Here is a 26,435-nt window from a genome sequence, read left to right as displayed (position 1 = left end):
GTGTATAGTAGTGTAGTGTATAGTAGTGTAGTGTATAGTGGTGTAGTGTATAGTAGTGTAGTGTATAGTGTATAGTAGTGTAGTGTATAGTAGTGTAGTGTATAGTGTAGTGTATAGTAGTGTAGAGCCTGCATTAAGCCCAATGTGTTCGCTTACCGACCATTTCCCTGTTAACTACGGTACAGTAAATATTAATTAATGCATTGATTAGCCATGCTTATTTTAATATGATGTGTTTATAATGTTGTTAGTATCTTTGTGTATTAACACCCATTGTTTAAATATTATAACGTACGTTTTTGGGTGAAAGAGGGTAACTTACGATGCCATTGGAACGAATTAAGCCTTTAACATGCATTTCCTATACTCGCTTAAAGACCAAATCGTTTAATGACTGGCTTCGTGGAACCAATTGCCGTCGTTAAGAGGGGTTCGACTGTGTATGATCCATATTGTTTTTTGCGTCATGCAACGAGGTAGTTGATGTCAAGATTCTATTTTATAGTGCACTGCCTGAACAAGCTCACATCACTTTGGGTGAAACGTCGCATGTTGGTGTTACGTTTAGTCAAGAAAGTGTCAGAGTTGAATCAATACATTGGTGAGTGTAAGATATATCTTGGCAAATGTGACGATCTCGCTGGATGGTGGGAGGGTAGATGACAAGAATGTTGACATAAAACCACCACACTGCCCAATCCAAGAACGAATATGGATCACGTTGTGCTAAGTTCCGGCCTAATTTTACTATGGAGATGCCGTCATCTGTCATACAAATGTGGAATTTCCGTCACTGGCTCAGTGTCACCGTCAAAGGTAACAACGCCACCACACCTGCGTCAGCAAAGAGGCACGCGTAGTTTGACCTCGGGAAAACAAAAATGTAGAAAATGAATTGTATCAATTACGAGCAGCAGTAAAAACGTAAAAGAATGTATGAAAAACAAAACAAGGCATGCCAATGTGCGGTATACCTACATAGCAATGTATAAACAACATGCCCTGTGCGGAACCTGTGTGGCATTGGGCCAGTCGGGAGAGCTGCTGATTTTCCTTTTTGGTGAATCGCACCAAAAACCTTTGCACAGAAGAACCCACACACGCACCCCAATTCCCAGAAATGAGCCCAAGAAAGACCAACGACTTTTGTAAACGTTGTGTTTTCTGAATCATGTTTCACAACATCGTGAACAAAAAACGCTCACGCGTGCACAAAATCATCCAATCTGGCAGCCTTGCAAGTAGGACACGCATTGGATCTACAGTTTCACAACTGGAATGTGCTTGTCCAAAAGTTTACATTGGAAGAAAAAAGCCCATTTTTTATCTTCACTTGGTATACTCCCAGAAATACAGGAGAAGCAAGTATGTGAACTATAATGTCAGAATGGCACATGACAGTAACCAAAGAGACTCATCACCTTCATCGACAGCCACTGCTGAATGAAAGACTCTGCATGTCATCACCATTCCTTTACGGTCATGTGATGCCATAATCCACCTCGCTCTGACACATTAGCCAATCCCATTGTTCCATCTGCATGGTGGCCCATCCTCCCATGTGAGTTTCCCTCTTTCGTCTGCCATTCCATCACCAGTCTTGTCCACTGGAGCCGTCATCCTATTTAGCAATGTGCCCTGCCCTCAGCTCACATAGAGGGATCAAAATTCACCATTACATCGTGGCTGTGATTTATCTGTGTTCCGTGTTAAAAAATGTACTAAAATAAAAAGAGCATTGAATTTAGAAGACGTTTATCAAAATCATTTAAGCGTGTAGAAAAGGGGTAATGAAACAGCGTATTTTCAAGCGCAGCTTATAAACACTACCCTGTGTTTATCTGCATAGCACGGTGATAGTGGCCACATGCAAGCTCGTAAATACTGCATTGAAACGAGACGAATGGTCACGGAAATTAATTTTGAAACAAAGTGACCCAATACAACTACAATGTCACAATGTGTGGCACCGCTTTCGATGTCACGTATTTATCCTAACAATGCATTCAGAGACAAATATTTGATCGCATTTCATGTAATCACACCTGCCAATTATTAGCACAAACACGGGCAATGATTTTTTTTCTAAATAGGCACGCGTTATACGCTTGTGCGGACAGCGCACTGTACAATTTTTGCTGATAAGGCAGCAAGGACGAGCAAGCGTGGCGATAGACGCATTTTTATAAACAGTGTACTTTTTGACAAAGAGAGTTAATTGCAATTAGCCCCAGTTATTGCTTTCAATTGACAAAATTACCTTCAACAGCGCGCACTGCGGTCGACAAAACCCTTTTTGTCACATATTAACAAGCAAAACAATAACATTTCATAAATGAGTTTTTTTTTATACAATCAAAATACAAAGTGATGTTAAAAATCTCCTTTTTTATAACATGACCACCTTGGCTTGGTATTTAACCAAACATATGATCGAGTCTTTTAAAATACTTGTTGTAACCTTTCATTTATATTAGGAAACTGAATATTATTTGGAGTATATAATTTTTAACGGTCACATTGAACAAAAATAAGCTTCGTGATTTTCTTTACAATTGAGGCTATTCAGCGATAATGTTTCACAGTTCTAGAACGCTGCAAAAAGTTAGAAATAAAGGGCTTTTGCGAAACATACTCACTACTAAAAATGAAATAAGACTCATCTTTAGCCCATTTCTGGACATATGGGAATAAAATCTGTGCTGCAAGCTTTCACATTGCCATTAAATGCCACCACAGATCACTCGAAGGGGTTTCAGAGTTAGCTCTGTGGTATCCGCTTCTGCGGGCTGTTCTCGTACATGAAGGGGTTGCACTGCTCTGCGAGATATTTGAATGGGTTCTTCAACTCATGCCGCGACGCCGAGAGCACAATCAGGCTAAACAAATGGCGAAATATTACAATGTAGATATTAATCTCTTCCAATTCCACCATCGGAAGAAAAAAAACCCAAAACGTTTACAGACAACACTTGAAAACTTCCCGTTCGTGGGTTGAAGCAGAAGAGAGAGAAAAAAAAAAACCCCAACAACCTAACTGACTTATGAAGACAAATTTAACCCGCACATAATTTACACCGCCTTAAGAAAGCTACAATGGAGCAACAACTACCCCCAACCCCCTCCTATTTTGGAAGCCGCCAGTAAAAAGCGATTTGCTGCGAGCGCCCGATGGTAAATTTTGCTCAGATTACGAACAGCCCAGAGCAGGCCCCAGCGTGGAGCCCTCTGCCAAGGGGGCACCCGGCACACACTAACCACTGTAACAGAAACCAGAGCCCAACAGCAATAACACTTCACCGTCCGCCTCGTGCTAATCTCGCTGAAGGATAATCAGGGAGTGGGGCTGGTACGGCTGAGGACAGAATTCACCCCCACCCACCCAAACACCCCCCCCCCCCGCACTCTCTCAAAACGCATAGGGAGACCAAACTTGGCTTCCACTCGCCTCATTTTTGACACGGGTCCAAAGGAAGTTTAGATGCACGCGTGCACAGGCCATAGGAAAACTTATAATAGCTCGAGATCTCTAGAAATACGGGCGGACAAAGTGACACGAGCAGCCAAAGGATTACCCATTAATGATTTGCTTGGAGTTTGATAGATGAAAAATAAAGTTGTGTCCAAGATCCCCGTTCAAACAAACCCGACGAGAACTTGATGAAGCAGGTCCATTCTCACACCTTCTCCTTTAATAAAAGTGACATTCCACTAACATTGCCATTGTATAGGCAATATATATGATATAAAATTGAAAGATAGAATTAAAAAGGGAACTACGTTTAATAACTGAACTACAAATAGCAGACACCATACACACTCTTTCGGTGACAAACAGATAACCACGCTACGTATGCCGTGAAAAAAATGGTCCAAGGCATTTCAACTCAGAACATTTCACAACTAATATTCTGTCGCATCCATATCGACTTGGCATGCCACACACGATCGAGATTCTTCTAAAGCAACGCAAATATTCAGCATCGGACTGAACACGCGTACACAATAGTTCAGTGATCGCACACACAGTTACTTACCTGTTGTGACATTCCGGGGAGAGGAGGCTGCTCCCCTCCGCTGTCTGTGGAAAAGCCCCCTTCTCTTCCCAAGAAGACAACTGTGCTCATTGGTGGTGGCTGACACCGCCTTTTCGTTTACGCCCTCGCGGAGTTTCCCTTTGGAAATTCACTGCAATATCCCAGCAGGGAAAAAAAGTCCCCCTTCTCTTTCCTTCTCTCTCTCCCTGTCTTTATCCCCCCCCCACCTCTCCCTTTCTCTCCCTTTCTCTAGTGTTCGCTTGCTGCCTAGCCTGTAGCTCCTGTGAACGACTCCCTCAAGGCTGGACTGAAAGGTGATCCTCATCACACGCCCAGCCCGACAAGACGTTCACTTATGCAAAACAGGGCAGTCCTGGGCATGCTCAGTAGGCATGTGATTCCCAATGGACAATCGAGTGCCACTACCTGTCCTAACAGCGAAGCTCAATGAGACGCTTGTGTGTCGCATTGTCTGCCTAATGCACACACAACTCTATAGGGGAGAGTGCGATGCGGGGAGGGGTTGGGCAGGAAAATAATAATATTTTTTTCTGCTGACTGTATTGATCACGGCTATCAAATACTGCACATTAGTTTAATGTATATTATTTGTCCAGTGCCTGGTACTGTAAAAGCAGTTTCTGTGCGACAAAAATCAACTTTCAGTTGCCGCATTCGATAGATAATTCGAAAAGACCTCTTTTGCGCATCTCTTCTTTTTTTTGGCGCGCTCTGGTTTTCATATATTCACTAAAATGAGAAAAAGACAAACACAGCCATGTTCTGAACTCCCAGGGTGATCTCTTGGCCACAGGCTCGAGTGCAAGCTGGCTGAATCATTGTCTGGAAACGACACGCAAGAGCCTGCTTGAATCGATACCGCGCACAAGACATTTTCCATGTCTCGTCGCCTCCCACTCTCCACGGTTCCCTCCTGCGCAGTGCACAGAACAGTTAGCCCCAGCTCTGAGCCCCTCTTGGCTGGCCGGCTGCCTGACCCACGCTCTCACCGAGTTCAGGATGCAGAGTGAGACAATGCCCACGAGAATGTCTGTCATTTGACTCTCGTCTCTACCCGGCCAAATCCCAGTCCGCCAGTTTCCACAAATTCCATCCCGCCACTGCCTGTAACCATGAGCTGGAAGAGCCAGGACAACAGAGATGGTTTCATTTCAGTTGGCAGAAAATAAATTGTTTTTTGTGCTTTTAAAATATATATAGTTAACTTAAATGATTTTTTTACAAGCCAAGCAAGTCCTGGAAGAAAGCAGCAACGTCAAAGCCAATATAATTAACTTGAGCTCAGGCAGGGATCAATTATGGGACAAGAAAGTGATAGGCTAATCAATGAAAGATAATCAGCTACATAATCAGCATTGCTACTCATTACAACAGGAGCCGTGGATTTGTCTTGATACACCACTCAAACATCTACACATTGTGTAAAAAATGCGAATTAATATGACAGCCTAAAAAAAATGACTTTATCTTAGAAGCAAATATTTTAATTCAAGGACACCCAATTCATCTTGCAGACACGAACCCGGTGGCAACTCGAGCACCGAGGACGACCGAGACACCACATTTCTGAAACCGCAGGACACCACGATATGATATTAAACAGTTTTGTTTCTAAAGTACAAAATGGTACGATATTGCTAAAATAAAACTAAACGGACATCCACATTGCAATTTTTGTAATTTCCCTTGCCAATGGACAGCTTAATGTAATGTGAATATTTACTCCGACAATTATTATTCAAATTCTTGTATACGTGTCTGTGTCTGTATGTATAATATGGGGCAGCAATGGCGTAGTTGTTCGCACATTCTGTTATGAATCCAAGTGATATTAGATTGACTCAGGGCCACGGCTAACATAAGTGGCTTAGTGATACTACAACCGGTTGTGAGGTCTCCCTGAACGACACCAACCCGCACTGATCAATGTGGGGTGACGGTATGATCAATTCAACCTCCTTGGCTAAGACAGTGCAAAAAAGAAGCCTTCATCCAGCAGTGGACTGACAACAGGCTGTAAATAATGATACTAGTTAAATATAGATAATACGCGACATATGTAACTAAATACGATACTGCATTTGAAAATAAACTTTTAAACGAAGCAATCAATGACCGTCAAGTTGAACACATGTAATACATTCCCAAAATTGTGAGCGTGAAGAAGAAAACAGCATTAAACTAGCACTAATGTGGCAGCCCTCAGATCAATGTGGGGATCAGTCGGGTGACAGATTGCAGATGGACATGATGGAACAACTTCAGGTACAAGGGTGCCCTCTGCTCCCTCGGCAGAGTGCGCAGTGTCAAAGGCCTTGTACTCGGGGGGAGGGGGGAGGGGGGGCAAGCCACGGTTTCAACGAGTCAGCGACCCACACACACACACACACCACACACCACACAAAGGCTCAAGGCTGTCACGAGGCCACCATGGGATCAGATGGACACTTTCCAGAGCCGGCCTGGATTTCCCGCCCTCTGACCAGCCAGAGTGGCAGGTCATGCCACCCCAATGGTGCCCCTTCACCTTTCCCCCCGCTGCACGACCCACGGGCAGGACTGCTGGATGCGGCTCGACGCAACGCAGCCATCGCATCCACCAGACGACGCTCCGCTTCTCGCACGAAAGCAACAAGGGGGGGGGGGGGAGTATCCCATCTCCCTCACCGCTGACTACTTTCACTCCATCTGATTACACCACATAGACCATAAAGAGACCACAAGGTCTGCTTATGCGATTCTCTTGAGATATACGAATGAGTACTATTGAAATTGCTCAGCAGGCACTTAACAAAAAAAAAACTGGTATATCTTGCATAAAAAGTGAGCCATTAGCAGAATAGCATTGCTGGGTTCTTTGTAAAAAAAAAATACTGAAAGGTTTTCTCAAGTGGACGATGTCTCTTCCAGGCGTGATAAGTCATTATAATTGCTCAACCTTATCGCTGCATTTTTATATATTTATTGTACAGGTGCGTTAAAATACTTCGCATTATAAGGCCCATCATACTAAAAACCCAACCTTCACAGCACATTCCGCAGCGTTAATTTAACATACTGCAACATAAACCAGGACAAAACATAAAGCAGACAGCAAGTAAAGATCCCAAGAGGCTTGAATTAATGATAATACACACAGCTCTATTGACCCATCGTCTTCAAATGGAAATACATTAATATGTATTGGTGATGTACTGTATGCGACATGCTATAACGCACCGAGGAAATACATTTGTTTGCCTAACTAGAGGAGAGACGAATAAGTACGGTAACATCTGGGACATGACTGCACAGTAATAACACCGGGTTTGACAGAGGCTAGAATGACACGGTACAATTATTTCACTGCAGTCCACCTGCGTAATTCTAGAATGTCACATTAAATTCGTAACACACATCCGCACAGATGTATGATGTGCGCTAACGCACGTTTAGTGCCGTGTTAACTTCGGATGTGAAACCAGAATTCAATACCGCATGTAAAACATTCATTTTGGAAATTACAGAACAATGTAATACGGGAGGGTATAGTCCACCCCCACCCTCCCGCGTTCTCCCAGATTGCTACCGTGCCGCTAGTGCAAGACACTAGTGCAAGACATTCAGATGTGGAGGACTCTGTGATGAGTTGAAGCAGGCAGCCTGCTTCGCGACCCTGTAAGTGTGACCTCGTTTAAAGTCGGTGGGGGGCAGGAATAGCTCAGGAGGGAGACAACACAGTCAATGGCTTCATACTCTTATTTTTTTGGTAAAGTCACGTACGTAAAGTCACGTACGTGACTTTATCGAAACAACTGAGAGTATGAATCCTTGCAGTGACGAAAGCTTCAAATCTGGAGTCAATGGCTTCACTAATAATATTGCAAGGGAAGGGGGTTTTGGGGGCTAAGCCTTCAGCCGGGGAGGGGGGTGTCGAGAGGTGGGGTGGGGGCGGTAGCTGATTCTTTGTTTAAAAATAATAAATATGTGGAAGGATTCAACCACGGTAAGAAGGGGCCCCGAGCACTTAAATGAGGATGTTAATTTTCATGGGAAATTTTGTCGGAGAGTTAATGCGTCAAGGTATTTGACTTTGCACTTTCAAGTGTGTTTTTGTTTGTTTTGTTTTTACCTCCTGTAATATCGTGTGTGGGATGTTGCCGTGGTGAGACGGTTAGCAACACCACTGGACTTGCGATCCACAGGGGTCTATTCGATCTCCCGGCACGGCAGCTTAAACAATGGGGCAGGTTTATTAACCCGCACCCCCCTGCCAATTCCCTGACCTCTGTCCACCCCGTCAAGGTTAATCACTCGGCAGGTCGCGTCTGGTGGTGGGTTAAAGTGGGGATACTCCCACCTCTTGCAAGACGGTCACAGATGCGGTCACTGCATCGCGCGCACGTTCAGATGCGCTTCTGCGTCCGTCTGGAAAGCTCTTCCTTCCGATGTTAGGAAGCCACTGGGGCTATGCACTTTTAAATCATCCTGATTGAAAACGAAATTCTTTCGAACTGATTTTTGTGTTTAGTTTGTTGTCCTTCCCCCGCACATCCAATTAGCACGGTTGGCTACGTACGGTGCGAAAGAAATCCAACATACATACAAGAGGTCTGGCCAGCTTGCAAAGGTAGACCAAACGATATCTCGAGGTGCTCTGAAGCATCTCCCCCCCCCCCCCCCCGTGGAGGCCTTTGTTCCAACAGCTGCGTGAGCCGGCAATTGCAGGGATGCATCATTCAGCTGTACATATTTATAAAAGCTGTGCGTTGTACGATTGATAAAAAGTAACCAAACTTCAAAACGGAGTTCGACGTACACTGTACGAATGTATTAATCACATTAAAAACATCTAAAATAACACAAGTATGAAGTAGGCACGACATCAAATGTAGCGTGTCAAATGTAATACTGCGCTGGAGTAATTAACATTCTCCCTATTGCCCCCCCCCCCCCCAAGCATCTCGGAGCAAAGAGAGTGCCCAATGGGGTCTCAGGGATTTGTGTCACGAGTCCACATTAACCTCCAACAATGTCCATCATCCAAGCCACAACTCTGACAATACCCAGTGTCAATTATTTTTGCAATTCACTAAAGGGGCAGGATGATGTCGCCATGGTGTGGCGCTCAAAGGCACGCCCGCGTTCGGGGGGTCACCGGTTCGATCTCCTGGCGCTGTCCGCCCGGCAGTAGGAATGGGCGCGCCACAGTTAATTGATTTGCGCGTGGCGTGTGGTGGGCTAGAGTGTGGGTGACTTGCCACCTCTTCCAAGGCACCTGGCCACCATGGACGAGTGGGATAAAAGAAAATGCCTTGCAATAGGGTAAATTGCATGGCTTTGGCTTTATATAAAAAGGGCCGGAGTAGAGTGGTGGCGCAGTGCACTGCTCCATGAACCCAGTGACCTGAGCTCAATTCTCCACCGCAGGTAACGTGAGTGGCAAGTGAGATCTGAACCGGTCATGAGCACCACCACCACCGCCGCCACTGCCGCCGTGACCACCATCCGTCAATCTGCACTGCCCAGCGTGTCGAAGTATGGCCAATTTAAAACGTAGAATGGCTTGGGGTGATTCATCGTACACTGCTGGATGAAGGAGTACAAGTCATCGCGATCGCTTATGATGTCACGTTGGAAATTTATGTTCTCCGTCGAATGCCCTGCACACGAGCGGAGTTCATCGCTCCCTCTCTGTGGCTGACGTTCGCTGCGGCGTTAGACTCCACCACTGGTCGTCATCCCTTTCAAGCAACGTGCCCCCTATCCGAGCCAACTCGTTTTTCTCAACAGTCAACATTGTCTAACGTGTCCACTCCTTTTCTAGCTCGCGTGCTCCTCCGCCTGCCTCACAGAGCCGTATAGTGCATTTGCATCAAAGATAAAGGTGCAGAACCTGCAACCGCCTGCTTACGCATCTGTCAACGGAATGGCCTCCAAGAGAGGGAGCGCTAGAGATACCCTCTCGAGGGTAGTTTGGCCTACTTCTCTACGCTATAACAGAGGTTTTGGGTTAGATCGACACAGTCAATTTGTAAGGTTTGTCACGTAAAGAAAAAACAAGCCAATTCGTTCCTAGTTCAACACACCGGTGTGTTGGAGAGTAAACCCATTTAAAATTCGAGTATGACGTTTCGCCAGTAATTACCACCAGCATCATCAGGCGGGCAGCCAGAGTTGTGGAGAAATCCTCCTGCTCCGGACGTAAATTGAGGTGGTGGCGGGTTTAAACGACACATTTATATGTCTACACTATCTAACCCCAAAAACATCTATTATGGAAAAGTATTGGTCGCGAACGCCTACGTGTTAAACTTCTCTACGCTCGTTAGATGTTTCTGGAGAGGTGGGAGTACACAAACTTGAATCTGCTGGGTGGACAGAGGCCGGGGGGAATTTCTAAACTTTTACCATCGTATCGAATGCCGGGCTGGGAGATCGAACTGGTGACCTCTGGGATGGCAAGTTCAGTGCGCTAAGCATTACACCACAGCGACAGCATCCATTCCATCATATGTATAGAAATGGGAAAAAAAAACTGAGAGTAGTTCAGCATAAAGTGAATACTTGTCAGTTTGTCTTCACTGGGAGAGTACATCTGTATTAGAAACGTTAAAGGGAGAAGGATACACATTTTGCTTATTTGGATCCACAACATCTCACGAGACGACAAATCTGCCTAAATAAAAATGTCCAAACTGGATATCGACTACGTCGCAGCAGCAGATTGCAAGAGTTTAGTTTTGATCGACACACGAGTTAGGATGCCGACGTGCGATGCGTTTTCAGGGTGTACCGCGTGTTGGGCGGCATCTTGTCTGACGTTTCGCAAGGAGGCACACGGAGCGAAACCGAGTTCACGCGCTGCAGAAGCTCCCAGTGCAAAGGGGTGACACGTTGGACATTGTGCGGAACAATAAACGGTAAAACCCGAAAACACATCGGAGAGCAACACCGGCAGCCACAGAAACATATGCGCGCAGACGTTGGCAGTTTATCGTGAGGATTTTTTAAAATTGTATTTATTATCGAGTACTTTAATTCCTGGAGCACAAAACAGTAACGGTGCAGCTATCAATTATTGTGCTAATGTGAAGGTCAGAAATCTCACTATTGTGTAGGCAGCCTCCGAAGGATGTCCTCTTTGCATGGGTGATCACAAGGCCTGGCTGATCAACGGTGACCACTGGTTACCAGGCAACCTTTGCTCCCCATTCATGTATCCTTTCATCTTAGAACTGCTCTACAAATATTATTTAGGCATGCACCACAGGAACTCCAAAAACTCCAATATAGCCGATGTCACTTATAGTAAATAAAGCTCCCGTTGGTCAGAAGGTCAGAGGACCGTGTAGGAGGAAGATTGCTGAGGGGGGGAGGGGAGGGGGTGGTTGATGGTGGGGGGGGGGGGAGGGGGTGGTTGATGGTGGGGGGGGGGAGGGATGAGGGAATGGCTCGGGCAGTAGGGACGCCTGAGAAAACGAGGAGAGAAAAGCCACCCGTCGAATGTCCTTTACAGGTGTCCAGCCCCACGGACACCAGGGTTCACCTAATAACGCCACGCAGTTGAGTGACAGATTTCATATAAGCGGGACAACTTTGGGATGAAATGCAGCAAGGAGCGGAGCACATTGCATTTGGAGCCAAAATACCACGGCGAACAGGGACAGCACCTTGGAGGTTCAGACAATATTGATTCTGTGGTGAAAAGCATTCCACAGCCTAAACCATTTGAAAAAAAAGATGGGTAGTTCTATTGTAATATAGAAGATAGATATACGGCACAAAGCAAATAATTAGAATATCAGCAGGAAGATAAACATGGATAACCTTGTCTTATTGTGTGAACAGTTGTATAATCCAATGTTTCAAAGTTACAGAATGAAATCGTAATGATAGACAGCTACGGAGTAGATATATGCAGCCGCAATTGAACACGTTATTAGCTGGGTAACATTAACATACGATTCGCAAATTGTCAGATTTTGTTACGTTTTGGCGGCAGAATAACTACGGTGGGTTTCTGTAAAATTTTTTTATTAAGTTCTTGGGTCGAGCGGTGGTCACGCCACTGCACAATGATCCCGGTGACCCAAGTTCGATTCCAGGGGCTAGGGCTAACATCGGCAATAACAGAACCGGCGTTGCCCTCGCAAAGACAAAGATCTCCCGTATAACCTTAACAGACTGTTGGGGCAAGTCATGTTCACGAGCACCTATGAAGGCCAGAACGGCAAACGTGGGGGTGGGTGGCCAGCACCACGCCCGACCGCCTTTGTCTCTCTAGAGGCGATGTTTACACACCGCACTAGGTACTCATTTGAGAATGAGTTGACCTAGGGTAGGCCCAGGACCGGTTCAAATAATCGTCACTGGTGTTGACGGTGAGCGGGAATCGAACTCTGGTTGTTGAGTTCGTAGCGCAGCGCGCTAACCGCTACCCTACCGCTGCCTTCACACCTACTTACCAACCCACACTGACCAACGTGGTGAAGTATGGTAAAAAAAAATCACAATGGCATGGGGAGGCCTTGATACGTTGGTGAATTGACAATAAATGGCATTTATGTGCAGATCGCAAATTTACACTGATTTTCATTTTTAAATTACCCTTTTAATGTTTTAGTTGCATCATTTCAGGAAAAATCGTTTTTAGCACTGATTTTATTGTGATTGCTGGCATGCGCAGAGAAGAAAAAAGGGCACGAAAATTGAGATCAGGACACAGAAACATCGCAAAGTGGCACCCAACCTGCCTACAATGGCGAGAGGAGACATGGAGTTCACAAGAACAGATATTAAACTTTGGGTACCGGGTGACCGGGATGTTCAGAAAAAAGCCTGCAGGGTCCCTAACTATTTCTGTCAATCATATTGCCATCTATTCACGCTTCATTTGGATGTGTCGTCTGCGATATCCCCCACGGTCCGTGATGAAATTTGAGAGGCATATAAATGCTAGCAATGCCCCCTATAGCACACCTCGGTCCGCTCTCTCCAAATGTCATCCATCCGAGCACGGGAATCCCCAGAGGAAAGACGGTGGATGGGCAGCGACTGCTGTATTAACCTCAGCACACGGTGACTGACAGCCAGACACTCGCAGTAATAGCCTTAGTTATAGAGCAAGGGTAAAAATTGTCAGATCATCACTTTAGTTTAAATCAGATACTTTCACTTGTTTTTTTTTTTTAAGCCACCTTTCTATCCACAGCGACTGCTGTCAAAGATGTTCTACAGCGGCGGGACTTGGCTTGCTGACACAGCCATCTGACAAGTTTCCTTCAGATCTTTCTGGGATCACACAATACTGTACATCCTATCTCACCACAGCCCATATGCCATATCCATCTCTGGACCAGATGGGCCATGTCGTGACATACTGTTAACATATGGGCAACCATATGCAAGTTTATTATTAAGCGGCTATTTGATTGTGGCTACACAATTCCCGCACATACAGTTACATTGAACAGCCATTAGGGCTATGATGGCTTTTAATGGTCTGCCATCAGAAAATTACATAATTAAAATTCAAACTCTTGGTTTTAAAACAATCTATTTTACACATGATATATAAAACATAGCCAATCCAAGAATTGTTGGACAATTGCCTATGTTATGGTTTATTACTACCAGTCTTTAAAGAGAATACAGCATTCCATGGGGCAGTGACGCGCCCGAGCGGTAGCGTGATCGTTGCTTTTTTGCAGAGGTTCACGGTTCCAATCCAGTGGCCACCCTGATTAATACTGCCGGGGTGTATTCACTGTAAAAATGCACGCCAGTCTGCTTCACAGTAGGAATTAAATATCCTGCGACGACACTCGCAAGAATGGGCCGTCGTGTGCCAGTGTCATGGTCCAATCTTGCCAAATTAAAAAAATATATATCCACAAATTACTCAATTGGAATATACAGAGCCCTTCTTGCTCTCGAAACTTTACAGGACCTTCCTGAACGAGAGTCGCGACACTCAAGTTCGGCTAAACAAGTGGAATAAATAAAGTAAATCATGAACACGATACATAAAAAAAACGTTCGTAGACCAGTTATATTAATCCATGTAACACAAACTCTCCCGGATGGGAGTGGTGTCATAGTCGTTGCACATTGCACTATGAACCCGGCGGACCGAGTTCGATTCCCAGCCAAGGTTAGCATCATTAGCGAGTCTGAATGACTCCTTGCCTCCGCAGCCCTCCCTACCTCCCACTGCCCTGCCCTCTGCTCAAGCGGCCCACTTACACCAACCCTCCCTCACTGACCAGTGTGGTGCAGTGTGGTCAAACAGCCCCCCATGACACAGAGGCCCTTGGGTCTTTACACAGCAGTGGAATCACAAAGGACTACAAATGGCATGTATTATTCATGTTATTGCTATAACTCACAAAAAGGAAAACTCTACGATCCTGTAATGATCAACTTTTATCCCATACGATCAGTTTAACTTGATACACATTGATTTTTGACAAAAAAGTTCTATTTATATTCGCATATGGAGTCAATGACAAACGCGGGTATTAATATTCGAACGAAAAAGGCAAATTATTTTCCATGTACCTCTTCTCTGGGGCCATTAGAGCATACATAACCATGAGGCAACTTAAAATGTCTACTCCCTTGAGAAGCCAAGTCACCAATGTCAGTGCAACAGCAATGCTTATTTAATCACTCAGCGCAGGCTAATTTCTGCATATTACATAAAGCATTACAAACTGCATTAGTAAAAAAAAAGGGGGGCTGACGTGCTGCCTAAAGTGTTAGTGCGCGGACACCTAAGCCAGGATGGATTTTATCGCGCTGAAAACAGAAAACTATAAATTATCTTTATTAAAAGTGAACAACTTGAATAAAAAAAAAGCCACTGCGATAACTAGTAAGCTATTACATAGCTAGCATACTCGTGTAAAATTTACTCCAGAATTATGTGTATGAAAATACATTTTTCCACAATCCGTGCCAGCTGTAAAGCTTAACCATAGCATTGCTGTTAGCATGGTCTGCTGGGTAGCTCGCAATTCCAAAACATGTCACTTTTATGCAGTGTACAACATGTACATTTTTAATCCTGCACATTATTATATTAAAAGTTGCAATATGTTTGGAAAAAAAAGTGAATTCATAGCTCAAGAAAGTATAGCACTACTTTAGGCCCTCCGCAGCTATTAATGGCAGTCACGTGCTGGCAATGCCATTTATTATATTTAGCAACTTACTTTCATTTTGCAGGTGCGCTGGCTGGAAATCAGAACCCTGCTGCGAAGGCATACTGTATGAAGGAAGAGGATAGAGCAAAAAAAAAAGGAACATAGTATAGTACCTACATAAAACTGCAGCAATCACCATCTCAGCTGTTTACCGGGATGGAATGCCAACCAAAATATTTTCTTTTAAGAGAAATTTACATCCTAAATCAAAATGCACTGTTATTTACTCTTTGGGCATTCTAAAATAAACACAAGCGAAGTTACTATAAACTTCAGGTGGATAAATAGAAAATAAAGTATATTTTCAAGCATTGACTACACAGAGTCGACTTTTTTTTGTTCGAGAAAAAAAAGTCACTTGGTGCCACAGAGGAAGAAAAAGCAATGGATTTTCCCCTCCTTTCTACCCCCGCACCCCCCGCCCTTGCAAGGAGGGACGGAAAGGGGCTAAACGGGGAGCCAAGACCCTGTGACTTTTGTCCCATGGCAAGCGGTCGGTATTTCTGTCATGCAGCCTGAAAATCACTGGAGGGGAGAATTTCTCCATGACAACGGCTGAAATGATCCCCTGGAATGTGTCTTGTGGCACACTGCTGACCCGAATATGTGATCCAGATGTGTCGGCTGTCACAGGCAAAGTAAACACATCTGATGGACAACATATGACCAGAGGACTGCGTGACTGATTACAGGGTGCTGATGGCTAGGGGCTGCAAGCCAGACTGCACAGGGCCTGCAAAAGGTCCTCACTAGGGAGTAGAGGGGGCTTTGAGCAAGGAGTATAGGGGTTTCATTTCAGCCAGGCCAAAGGGTGCAGAGGGAGGTGGCAGGGTGGACGGGAGTGTGGGCGGGCGAGTGGGTGGCGCAGGGAAGGGTGGCGGAGTGGTGGGGGGGTGGGTTGCAGGGTGTTGGGGAGAGGGGGGACCTTCACCGAAAGGCACCACTTGAGCCAGCCACATTCACCTCTGGGATTAACGCTCCTGCTCTCGGCTTTGTCCGATTTCTGCAGACACCAGCAAGTCCCAGCTGGATTCCAGGGTGCACATTCCAACGGAGACCAAGCGGTGCGCTGGGATCTGCAGAACTTTAACGTCTAACATTTTTTTTCATAAAATACAAAAAAAATCTGCAGACAAGCAAAGGCAGTTTATAGTTTTTTCAGCTCTCTTTTGTTTATATAATTTATATGGCTGGGACTTTGGCAGGAGTGACTCCACAGGAGACACCAGCACTGTGCGGGGGGGGGGGGGGTGTTCTTGGCAGGTCAGTTTCTCGCTTGGTCCACGCTGCACCGTCTGCGAGTCATTGTCTGATTTTTGCACATGCCTGGTCTCCGACTGTCTCAGCGAGCCAGACCTTTTCAGCAAATGCAGAGGGGACCACGAGACCCGTAATTCCGGGCCTCCTCCTCCAGTCCGACGACAATTGCCAAGGAAAACAGCCCAGCGCACAATGGCCATGCTGTACAGGGGCTTGCCATTAAGGCTGTACCCACAGTGCCGACAGGGCCAAACTGAAACGCTTTGTCTGCAAGTGGGACTTGGCGCAATAACTTTTCTTGCAAACATATGTTCGTCTGATCTGTATATTGTCGCACTCCAGGAGAAAAAGTTCAGCTTCAGCGTGGTGTGGGGAACCTTATATAAAACAAAACCTCTGTTTATTTTTTCAGAAGTTCAAATGCACTCTTCTTACTGTACTTTTTTTAAATACCTAAATATATAATTTACTAACATTTGAACCGGGCCCTCTGTAGATTTTCTTGAAATGTTGAAAAACGCCGAAAGTAGCCGCCCGTTGCAGCGTTCGCCCCTTTAAAGCCCAAGCAGCCCACAGCATCCGTGCCCCCAGTGAGACCAACCGGTCTACCACATGACTGGCACAAATTACTGGTTATGACTGCCCATTTTTCGAGTTGCTTACACTTTGTTAAACCACTCTCCCAACTGTTATTGCAATAAATGAAATATAATCCAAAAGACTACCCACTGCTCTTGTTGTACAAAGGCCTGCGGGTTGTACAGTCACTAAAGTGCACATGTTGTTGGCGGGAGCCAACGAGATCTGGTCCAGACATACCACTCGAATTGCGTGACAGCCTTTTTTTTCAGCTCGATCGCCGTTGAAATAGCCCTTAACAAACTCACTGTACAGACAAGTCCCTTTGCTGCACTGGTGGTGTCACAGACGAAATGTAAATGAAAAACAGATGCCGTTTTTAAATGTTTTGGTCCCACGTTTCGAATAAAACTGACGAAACAAATGAACAAAACATTAAGCAGTTTTTAGCAATGAAGACTAAGCAAAGGTATTTTTTGTCTAGATAATTAATTAATTCAAAACATCCAGACAGTACAAATACATAAATAGACTTAAGGTAACGTTAGTGAAGAATGTAGGTTACTTCCAAGGATATTCAACCTGTCTTGTACGTATTCCCTCATGGTGTCCGTTCACACTCTGGCTGTCGTGTCAACCCTTCATTCAAAAGTATATAAAACACTGCTCGTAAATTATGGTTAATAAAACGAGGCCCCTACCTGTTTAATAATCATTGAAAAAAATTACAAGAAAAGACACGAGTACGGGATAAACCTTGTGCCCCTAACACACTTCTCCAAACTCGGAGACTCTTGGCTCGCCAATTGAAGAGTCCTCATCTGTCCCTTCCATCCGCTGATTGGCGACGATTGGGACAGAACAATAATTCCGCCACTAATCTCTCTTCTTTGGGTCCGTATCGCTGCTTCGTTCAGCCTCGATCATTTCTCCTTTCTCTTCGAAGATTTATTTTTTTACCATGGCACCTATCTGTCTCTCCCCCCCCCCCCGCCCGCCACCTCCTTTTTCTTTTTACACGCGTTGTGCGCAGCATCGCCAAGTACGGGATTCCTTGCTCAGGTTCATTCTCGTAATGCATCCCAACGACTGTGGTCTAAAAAACACAGTAAGCTCGGGGAAATGTTTTCTCTTAATGCGAGACGCAATATTATGGTGAGCAAATGCCCAGTCTTGGGCAGCAGGAAATAGCAACAGTCGGTCCCAGTGTGGGAAATTCGCCGAGCAGAAAAAGAAAAAAAACATTTCCACTGCTCACCGGCGAGTGAAGTCTAATCAAACGATTGTTTACATGGCTCACAATGCGAGACAAATAATAATCTTGTTAACCCACTTGTCGACTTTCAAAGCAGGCAAACAAAAATCCTTGAACGGGAATATGGGGTAACGGTGTAGGTTTCTTATCGCCATCTCAAATTCATTGCAGACAGGTTAAATCCCTGTTGAATAATTACGCACAGTAATGTAACATACTTAAAATACCATATCTAATGCCTTCATCTGTGTTGTGATGCCATTCAGAGAAAGGAACCCGTACACATTCATCTGAGGTGGCCTTACTTTCCAACATACCTCCCCTAATGTAATATGAAACTTAGATTTACAAAGTATGTGTATGCCTTTTCATTTCGAAAGGACAAACTTCCACCACTACAAAAATTGGCGCTGGTTTTCTCAGACCAATATTGTACAAAGTAAGCACACTCTACATAAATGCAGCGTGATGCTATGAGGACCTCCTTGCAGCAGTATTAGGAAACCACTGGGGCTACGCCCTTTTAAATCTAGATTGAAAACTCATTTATTTGTTCAACATAAATGTGTGGTGAACTTCTTCCGCACCGTACATATCAATTATCCCCCCCTGCCTCTGTCCACCCAGTGGTATAAGCGGACACACCACAATAAGTCCATTGGCAGGTCACGTGTGGTGGCGTAAAGTGTGGGTGCTCCCACGTCTTCCAAGACATTTGGCTCGTATTCAAAATACCCGTCTAGAACTTCCTTTCGTTGGAGGCATCCCCACCAGCAGTGAGTTGGACAAGCAATTACAAGGCAAAAACTTTATCATTACCTTTCAAATGTTTTGGGTACATTGTGCGAGGACTATCGAACAGACACTGCATGTCTAATTGTGCAATTGAGCTACTTAAATACTATAGTGGACGGTGCAATTGCCTTTGCAAGCACACTTTCTGGACACTTCAGTCACTTCCCAAGAGAGCACGTGGTCGTGCGTGCACATGGACCCTCGCTTTACCAAAGTTGCGCAGGCTCAGCTGGATGTAACGATCAACTTCAAGTAAGTGTTTACACATTGGTGAATTACTCACTATCAAGTGCAACGCTCCCATGGGTGAAAACATCGGGCAAGATGCAGACTTGCTTCATCTCAAGCGACGTAATTTTGCCCATGGGGCTGGTTCCATAGAAGAATCTCCAAGACAATTTTTGTTGTTTAATATCACTCGCAGCGTTAATCATTGTGACGGATTTAGTAAGGTAGTAAGGCAATGGGCTACCACGTGCAGAATCATAACAGACTCGCCGCATCTGTGCCCCACGATACATCCTCCATCAGCAGACTTGCAGCGTGATTCTGGCTATGCAAAGATACTATTTGTGCTGCACGTTCTACCCAAGTCGGAATGCTGTTGTTATATCTGGGGTGGAGCACTCAGTTCCTACCTCACCTATTACTTGATGCAGAGCATCACTGATTGATCCCAGTCACTCGCTCACTGGGCATCAGTTGCCTCCTTATCACTCCTCTGCCGCTGCTACCATGTTCACTGTTCCAATAAAGTTTACTCATCGATTCCTCAATCGACGTTGAGGTATCGGTGTATTCGACTGGCCGTTTAGTCTCACCCATACTGTGTTCAACCACCACGCTGCGGGTCAAAACACTTCTCTATTTGCTTATTTCGTTGCACGGCTCTACTCTAGAATTTCCCTTTCCATCGTCTTGTGTCCCCAAGTTTTCATAACGTTGCTCAATTCAAGAAATATATTAGCGCTCGTCGATTACAGCGGCGGTTTGTTTCTGACCGCTGGGCGATTTGGGCCTGTTGATCTGCACGAAGCAACTGTGACAGATTAACAAAAAATGTGTTTATATATATGTGTGTGTGTGTGTGTCAAATATTGCAAGCCACTTGCGCGGTTAGGTCTGGCAAGTGAAGGTTCTATGGAAATCAAAGTATACTCTTTAGTCTTCATCTGGATTCAATGAGCTATACCTGTTGTAATATATATATACAGATGAAGCAGAGTGCCGACGACACCATCTCTGTAAATGAATTCTGCTCTGTACCATGACCAAATGTAGAAACCGGTGTTGACGCGTATAAATTCACCGGCTTACGCAAACGAATACTACACCTAGTAAATGAAGCGAGACTTAGGCACAAGTTTTAAGTTTTGTTGCTGCTGCTGCTGCTGCGAGGTGTCACGGCATAATGCGATGTCTCATTTCTGCCGTAGAAAGTAAAACAACTCCACGGGTGTTGCCGAATCAAGGTGCAGGAGCAATGTATTTATTTATTTAACGAATCTAGTACAATTGTTGAGATTAACGATGCATTATTCGAGATGCTGTAAATGCTATGAAAGTGGTGTACGCATTGTGTTATTTGTAATTTTGCTGCTATGCAAAACGACACTGGAGTTAACATCTTGCCACGGTGGCGAGATGTTAACTCCCTCGCCTGGTATACAGGAGGTTGTGGGTTCGATCCCGACTGACGCCTGCTGTTGTATATTTGGAGTTTGCATGTTTTCCTCCGTGGTCGCGTAGATTTTTCTCTGGGTTCTCCAATGTTTCCCTCCACATTTAGAATCAACGTGCGTTTAGAGTATTTAGCTGTTATAGAACGATCATTTGTGGCCAGGTCACTTCTGAAAAAGAGCTATATAGCTCACTAGGTCTTACCTGGTAAAATAAAAAATAGTTTAGTTTCGTGTAGATACACACGCACACACCGTTTGCAAGCGCATGTTTGTTCGTGAATACATGCCATGCTTTTACTGGTTAAAAAAGTCTATAAAATGAGGCATTTTCATCCAGGCAAACGATCGTTCATGATGTGATTGAAAAGGAGACCTCAATAATAATGATAGTGACGTAGGATCCGCTGTTTGTGAAAATGTTGTTGTTATTCTCAGTTTGGAGATTTGGGATATGATGCTCGCATCATCAACGCCCATTCACAGTGAGAATCAAACTTTAAAACTCAGTGTAATGATGATGCATCTACCCATCAACTCAAAAACTCTTAAGTAAAAAACATGTATCGAATAACCCGTGTTAAAATCGATGTAATTTTATTCAAATATATTGTTCGAATAATAAATTAGTTGTGCATGTATGTACGTTGAACTTATTTCGTGCTAATCAGAGGTATGAGAAAACTTACTTACGAAGGAAAGCTAAACTGAGTTGTAAGACTCCTTTTCAGGAGGATCCTGCATTGTGTTTTTATTTTAATATGTTGTCAGTCAATAAATGAGTGTTCATTATATGTGTTTGAAGAAACTAGAGCACCTGGAGAAAACCTCATGCACGCGAGGAGGCAACGCTCTATCCCCATGCAGATGAAAACAGATGGCGATTAATTCGCTTGCTGTACTGCCTTCTCCTGGCGAGCCAGGAAGGGAAATGCACCTCGAATCACACGCGTATGGGAGTTTCACAATATCTGTGTGATCGTACCAATTATCTTCAGAACAGATTTTTGTGTTTAAAATATGTTGTCCTTCCCCCGCAACTCCGATTAGCATGGTTGGCTACGTACGGTGCAAAAGAAGTTCAACATCCATAGGTAACATACTTCCACAGTGCTGGATTATTTGCCACGTGGGTAGCCACCACTGCGATGCATGGCCCTGGCATTACTCGTGGCCACGATACTCACCCCGATGTTGAAAAATAATTGATTCTTGCATCAATTTATGACCCTGAATTTAGACGATAGATAGAATCGCCAGAGGAGCGTATCGCTACATCCCCCCCAACCTATAAACTCGAGCACTGGATGTCAGTGACACATGTGCTCACTGAGCAAATATCGTTTGTACCCCCACACTCTTGTCACTTAAGAACAAAATCACGGTGATGTATTTACAAAAAACGGCCATTGCAAGAAGCACATTGTGATGATACATTTACCAAAAAAGCTTTGATCAGCCTCCTTTTGTTTATTCGTACCCATTTCCAAATGGAGCTTTTTTTTTACCCCGTAAAAATAATTTTCAGTTAATTTTTTAAAGAAGAAACAAAATAGTTTGTATAAAGAACTAAACATTCTCACTGTTACCTGTCACAGAGCTATTGTAAACAAGCAACACGCTTTAAAAACCTGCATCCGAAACAAATATTTCAAGCTGCTGTGCTTTATTTAAATGTGTTCTCCACTTACTATTCAGCATTATAATGCTAAAAGGGGATACTCGCCTACCAGGCGCGAATTTTAGGAATCCTGAACAAAGTAAAGAGATTTGTGTTTTTTATTGTGTTGTTTACGTGCAACCATAACTGCGCACTAAAACAGCTTTCTTTATTCCCAAAGAGCTTTCATCCATCAAAAACATTTCCACTTGTTAACCAACCGCACAAAAAATCAGGCGGAAAGAGAGATGTGTCAAAATAAATATTGTAAACATCCACTCTTAAAACGCCCCTGTACCCACCGTCACGTCAGGATTTATCATCCCATTTTCTTTCTTCGGGTTTGTAAAAAAAAACATTATAAAAACATCAAGCATTAAATATTTTCTATGGCTTAAACTACCCTAGTGATGGTGGCACATGCGCGCAGAGAGAGAGAGAGAGAAAAAAAGAGTTTTAAAACAATTACTATACTGTGTGGTGGCCAGCGCATATGGAATATTTTTTTACGAGATGGATACCGGAGTTTCCCCTGTTAGCCATCCATCTTTCTGCAGAGCTGCATTATGTTATGTTGTTGCAGTAACAGAATAAATGTAAAAAACATCGTGTACACATTTTGCGCGGGGGGGACCTTCAAGACAAGGGCCACCTGCAAGGCTGGTGCTGCTGGTGGACCTTGGCCTCTCTTGTGTGAGGGCACTTGCACAGCCTTTGCCATAAACTATGCGGAAACCTAGCAATGAAATTCCGGTTTCACACCTGCGGTGAAACACTTAGCCCTTTGTTGATGGACTCTGGAGATGCTGATGGAAACTGCCGAATCCAAAAAAGCTACTTTCTCTCTTTGTCACCGCTCAGCCCGCATTGGAAGGGGAAAAACCGCACGTTCGTGCCAAACGGCTGAAAGTATCATTAGCATTACGTTTTCCAGCCTCTCCTAACTTTGCTGTGTCGTTGTTTGTTTGTGATACTCACAGAGGATGTTGTTTTCACAGAGATTCTTAATACTTTCAAGGTGTGCTTTTTTTTATTAAAATGTAACGCACAGTGCGTACAAATGGATGTACGTCTTGTCATATATATCGCAAGTGGTCAAAAAATATGCGAGAACTTTTCAGCTTCAATGTGCATCTCTCAATTCCACATCCTCCAATCTGTCCTCCCTTTCCATTCCTGCCAGACCCCCCCCCCCACACTTCTGACCCACCCATCCCTTTCCTCCCACTCAAGAAACATCTCCTCAAAGATCCCCTTTCGTGGCCCACTTTTTCAAGACCTCTTCCTTCACCCCCCCCACACTACCCCCGAATTGCCCACTCACCCCTAGTTCTCTGCCCCCCCCCCTCCGCACAGCCTCCCTCCGTTCACTTCAATGCCATTCTCTAACCCACCACTTCTTTCCACCGAAAAAAAGGTTCCCTTAACCAGTGCCTCACCAGTTTGTTTCCTCCCTTCCTCCAAACTTCAGCAGAGACTGCCCCCCCACACCATCTCCCTCCCCCTCCTTCTCTCCGAGTTTCTGCCATCTCCGGCCATGGCTGGGGACCACCTGTGCTCAGCGGGGTTGCGAGTGACCTGGGCCGGTTCGGCTCGACTTCGCACGATGACAAACCGTCTGCCCCCCCCCCTCCCCCGTGAGTGGGGGGCCGAGATGAAACGGCAACGTGGCCGGTGACTCACAAGGGGCACGGCGGCTGATAATCGTAATCAGATGTTGGCCCTGGAATGCGAGCTAGCGGTGGTGCTCAGGCTCTAGGCTACATGACACTTAAAGTTTTTTTTGTGTTTTTCTAGAAAAAAAAAACACCCAAAAATATTTTTTACACATTCTTCTTTTTTCTCCTTCTCCTTCAAATGTATCGTCGTTAATGCTTTATATATAAGCAATTTAAAATGGCGCACTTATTACAAAGTAAACGTGAATGATTATGTTCGCTGTATGCGGGTTTGCTTTGTTTCGACAAATTGTCCAGCTAAAGCCTACGTTAAATTGGGAAAAAAATTAACATCTGTGTGTGCTTATGTTTATGAAATGCAATAACCACGCATTAAGTAATTTGAATGTAAGCTAACACTCAAAATATAGATGACCTTTATAATATTACGTACATTGGCAATAAACAAAGTTTGCTTTCAAAGTTGACAACTACTTATGGAGCTTTCAAGAATGAATACATCAATTGAACAGCGTGGCATGAAAATAATAGACTCAACGTGAATTTGTGTAAACTGATTATCTTTCAGCAAACCTTTTTTCCGCTTTTAATTTTGTAAACAGCAATTATGATTTGGCCTTTGCCAAAGAATTCGATGAAACGAACACCCCGTTGCAGTGTGCCGTTGCACCCTGTCAAACAGTGCAAACCCGTGACATTTACACAGGTACTTTTCCCAAATTAAATAAAGCTCTCAACTTTCTCCGCTGTAATTGATATCACTGAGTAAATATGAATAAATATGCCAATGACATGTGCGTGACTTCTGCACGTTATACAGAAAACATTTAATGCGACAAAAGAAAAAAAAATCAAATCGACTCTCAAAGTTTACTTTCTCCGCTGCACTTGATCTCATGATATAAACGGAGGGTATTTTTTTTACGCTACGTGCGCATTGCTTCTTCTGTATACTATACGGAGTAAAAAAAAAACAGCCACAACAAATCTCACAAACATCTATTAAAGTGGACTGCATGGGCGCTTGCAGTGCGGAGCTCATGCTGTCGCTAAGGTATGCGCTGAATGTCACAGCGGAAGTTTCAATTCGACAATCATAACAAGAGCATTCGGTGTGGAGGATGGGAGGTGTCGTCGGGTGAAGGGTGAGGGTGCTTGGACCAACTGATTGCGACATACATCCGCGTTATGCAGTCTACCCGAGACTGTTTAACTTTTTTCACATTTAACTCATTTCGTAGAGAACAACTCTTTCCCCTTCCATCATTGCACAGTTGTGTCCCAACAATAACCCCCCCTGCCCCCCCCCCCCGGGTACGGTACCAAATCTACAAGTCACCAAACGACACGTGTGAACAACAACAACACCAACAAACCAGGCACCGACTCGCAAAGCTTCAATCCACAACTTGGCAACAAGTTTCCAGGAAAGAACGTGGCAACACACGTACATACCTGCATGTGTTGCACATCAGCGCAAAGGAAAAGTTGCAAGGAGCCCCTCTCTTGCTATACAGAAAAAAAATACAGAGTTCCGGAGTGGAATACGGAGTCCACCAATTGATTAAAAAGTCACAAAAGGTAGCGGCTACGAAAGTTTAACCCACTCTCGAGTTTTTGTTGTTGTACAATAAAAAAAAAATGTATCGGTGTGCAATGAAACTACGATCAGTGATGATCATCAAACAGCGCCGCAAGAGAAACCTGTTCACAGCGGTTGTCTATAGATTTATTTATAGATAGACGGCAAAAAAGTGAGCCGTTATATATTTATTTATTATAATATTTCTCCCCCGCCCTCCCCCACCCCCCCAACGATTTACCATATTCACATCGCAGGGCGCAGAAGTCGCTTGCAAGGAGGATGGAAACGCGCCGTCTTCCTCCACCCCCACCCCCCCCCCCAGCTGTCCTCCCTTCTTCTTCTTGTTGTTTTATGTTTGTTCTTCCTCTTCCACCCTTGTCCACCTCTTCTCTTCTTATCGCCTCCCTTCCAAGCTCACGGATGGCAGGAAACAAGAAAGCAACTCTGTGCTTTGGGGCGGGCGCTTTAAAAAAAAACCCAACAACTATCCAGTGACACGCTCAGGGATGATACGAACGCAACAAGCTACCACTCCAACAGAGCTTGAACAAACACAAATACTGAAACAAACTCCTAAAAATCCCGTCTAACCGAACAAAGAAAAAGTTTAACTCGTGTTCCTTTTTTTTGTCTTTTACAATCTTTTGAGTTCAATGTTAAATAGTCGATACAAATGTCTTGGTACCCTACGCCTGT

At 44.4% G+C, this 26,435-nt stretch overlaps 1 protein-coding gene across 8 annotated transcripts in view; it reads right to left on the bottom strand.

Moving 5' to 3' along the window:
• Positions 1-26,042, bottom strand: part of LOC133346595 (zinc finger protein basonuclin-2-like) — an 86,651-nt gene extending 60,609 nt beyond the window's left edge. For 3 of the 8 annotated variants that reach the window (XM_061558264.1, XM_061558270.1, XM_061558271.1), the window contains exon 1: positions 25,610-25,852. Coding sequence is in view for 1 of the 8 variants with exons in the window: in XM_061558271.1 (XP_061414255.1) it covers positions 25,610-25,615 (6 nt within the window). In the remaining 7 variants the exon portion in view is untranslated. Of the gene's footprint in view, positions 1-4,037; positions 4,221-15,256; positions 15,288-25,609; positions 25,853-25,977 lie in introns of those variants that run through there. The other 5 variants (XM_061558265.1, XM_061558272.1, XM_061558266.1 and 2 more) reach the window with 3 other exon arrangements.
• Between the last annotated feature and the right edge of the window lie 393 nt (positions 26,043-26,435).

Source organism: Lethenteron reissneri, chromosome 24, assembly GCF_015708825.2.
Source record: "Lethenteron reissneri isolate LAM-NWPU_2019-01 chromosome 24, ASM1570882v1, whole genome shotgun sequence".
In the NCBI taxonomy this organism is placed as follows: Eukaryota; Metazoa; Chordata; class Hyperoartia; order Petromyzontiformes; family Petromyzontidae; genus Lethenteron; species Lethenteron reissneri.
Note: the sequence above shows the minus strand (reverse complement) of the source record. Positions and strands in the feature narration are given on the sequence as shown.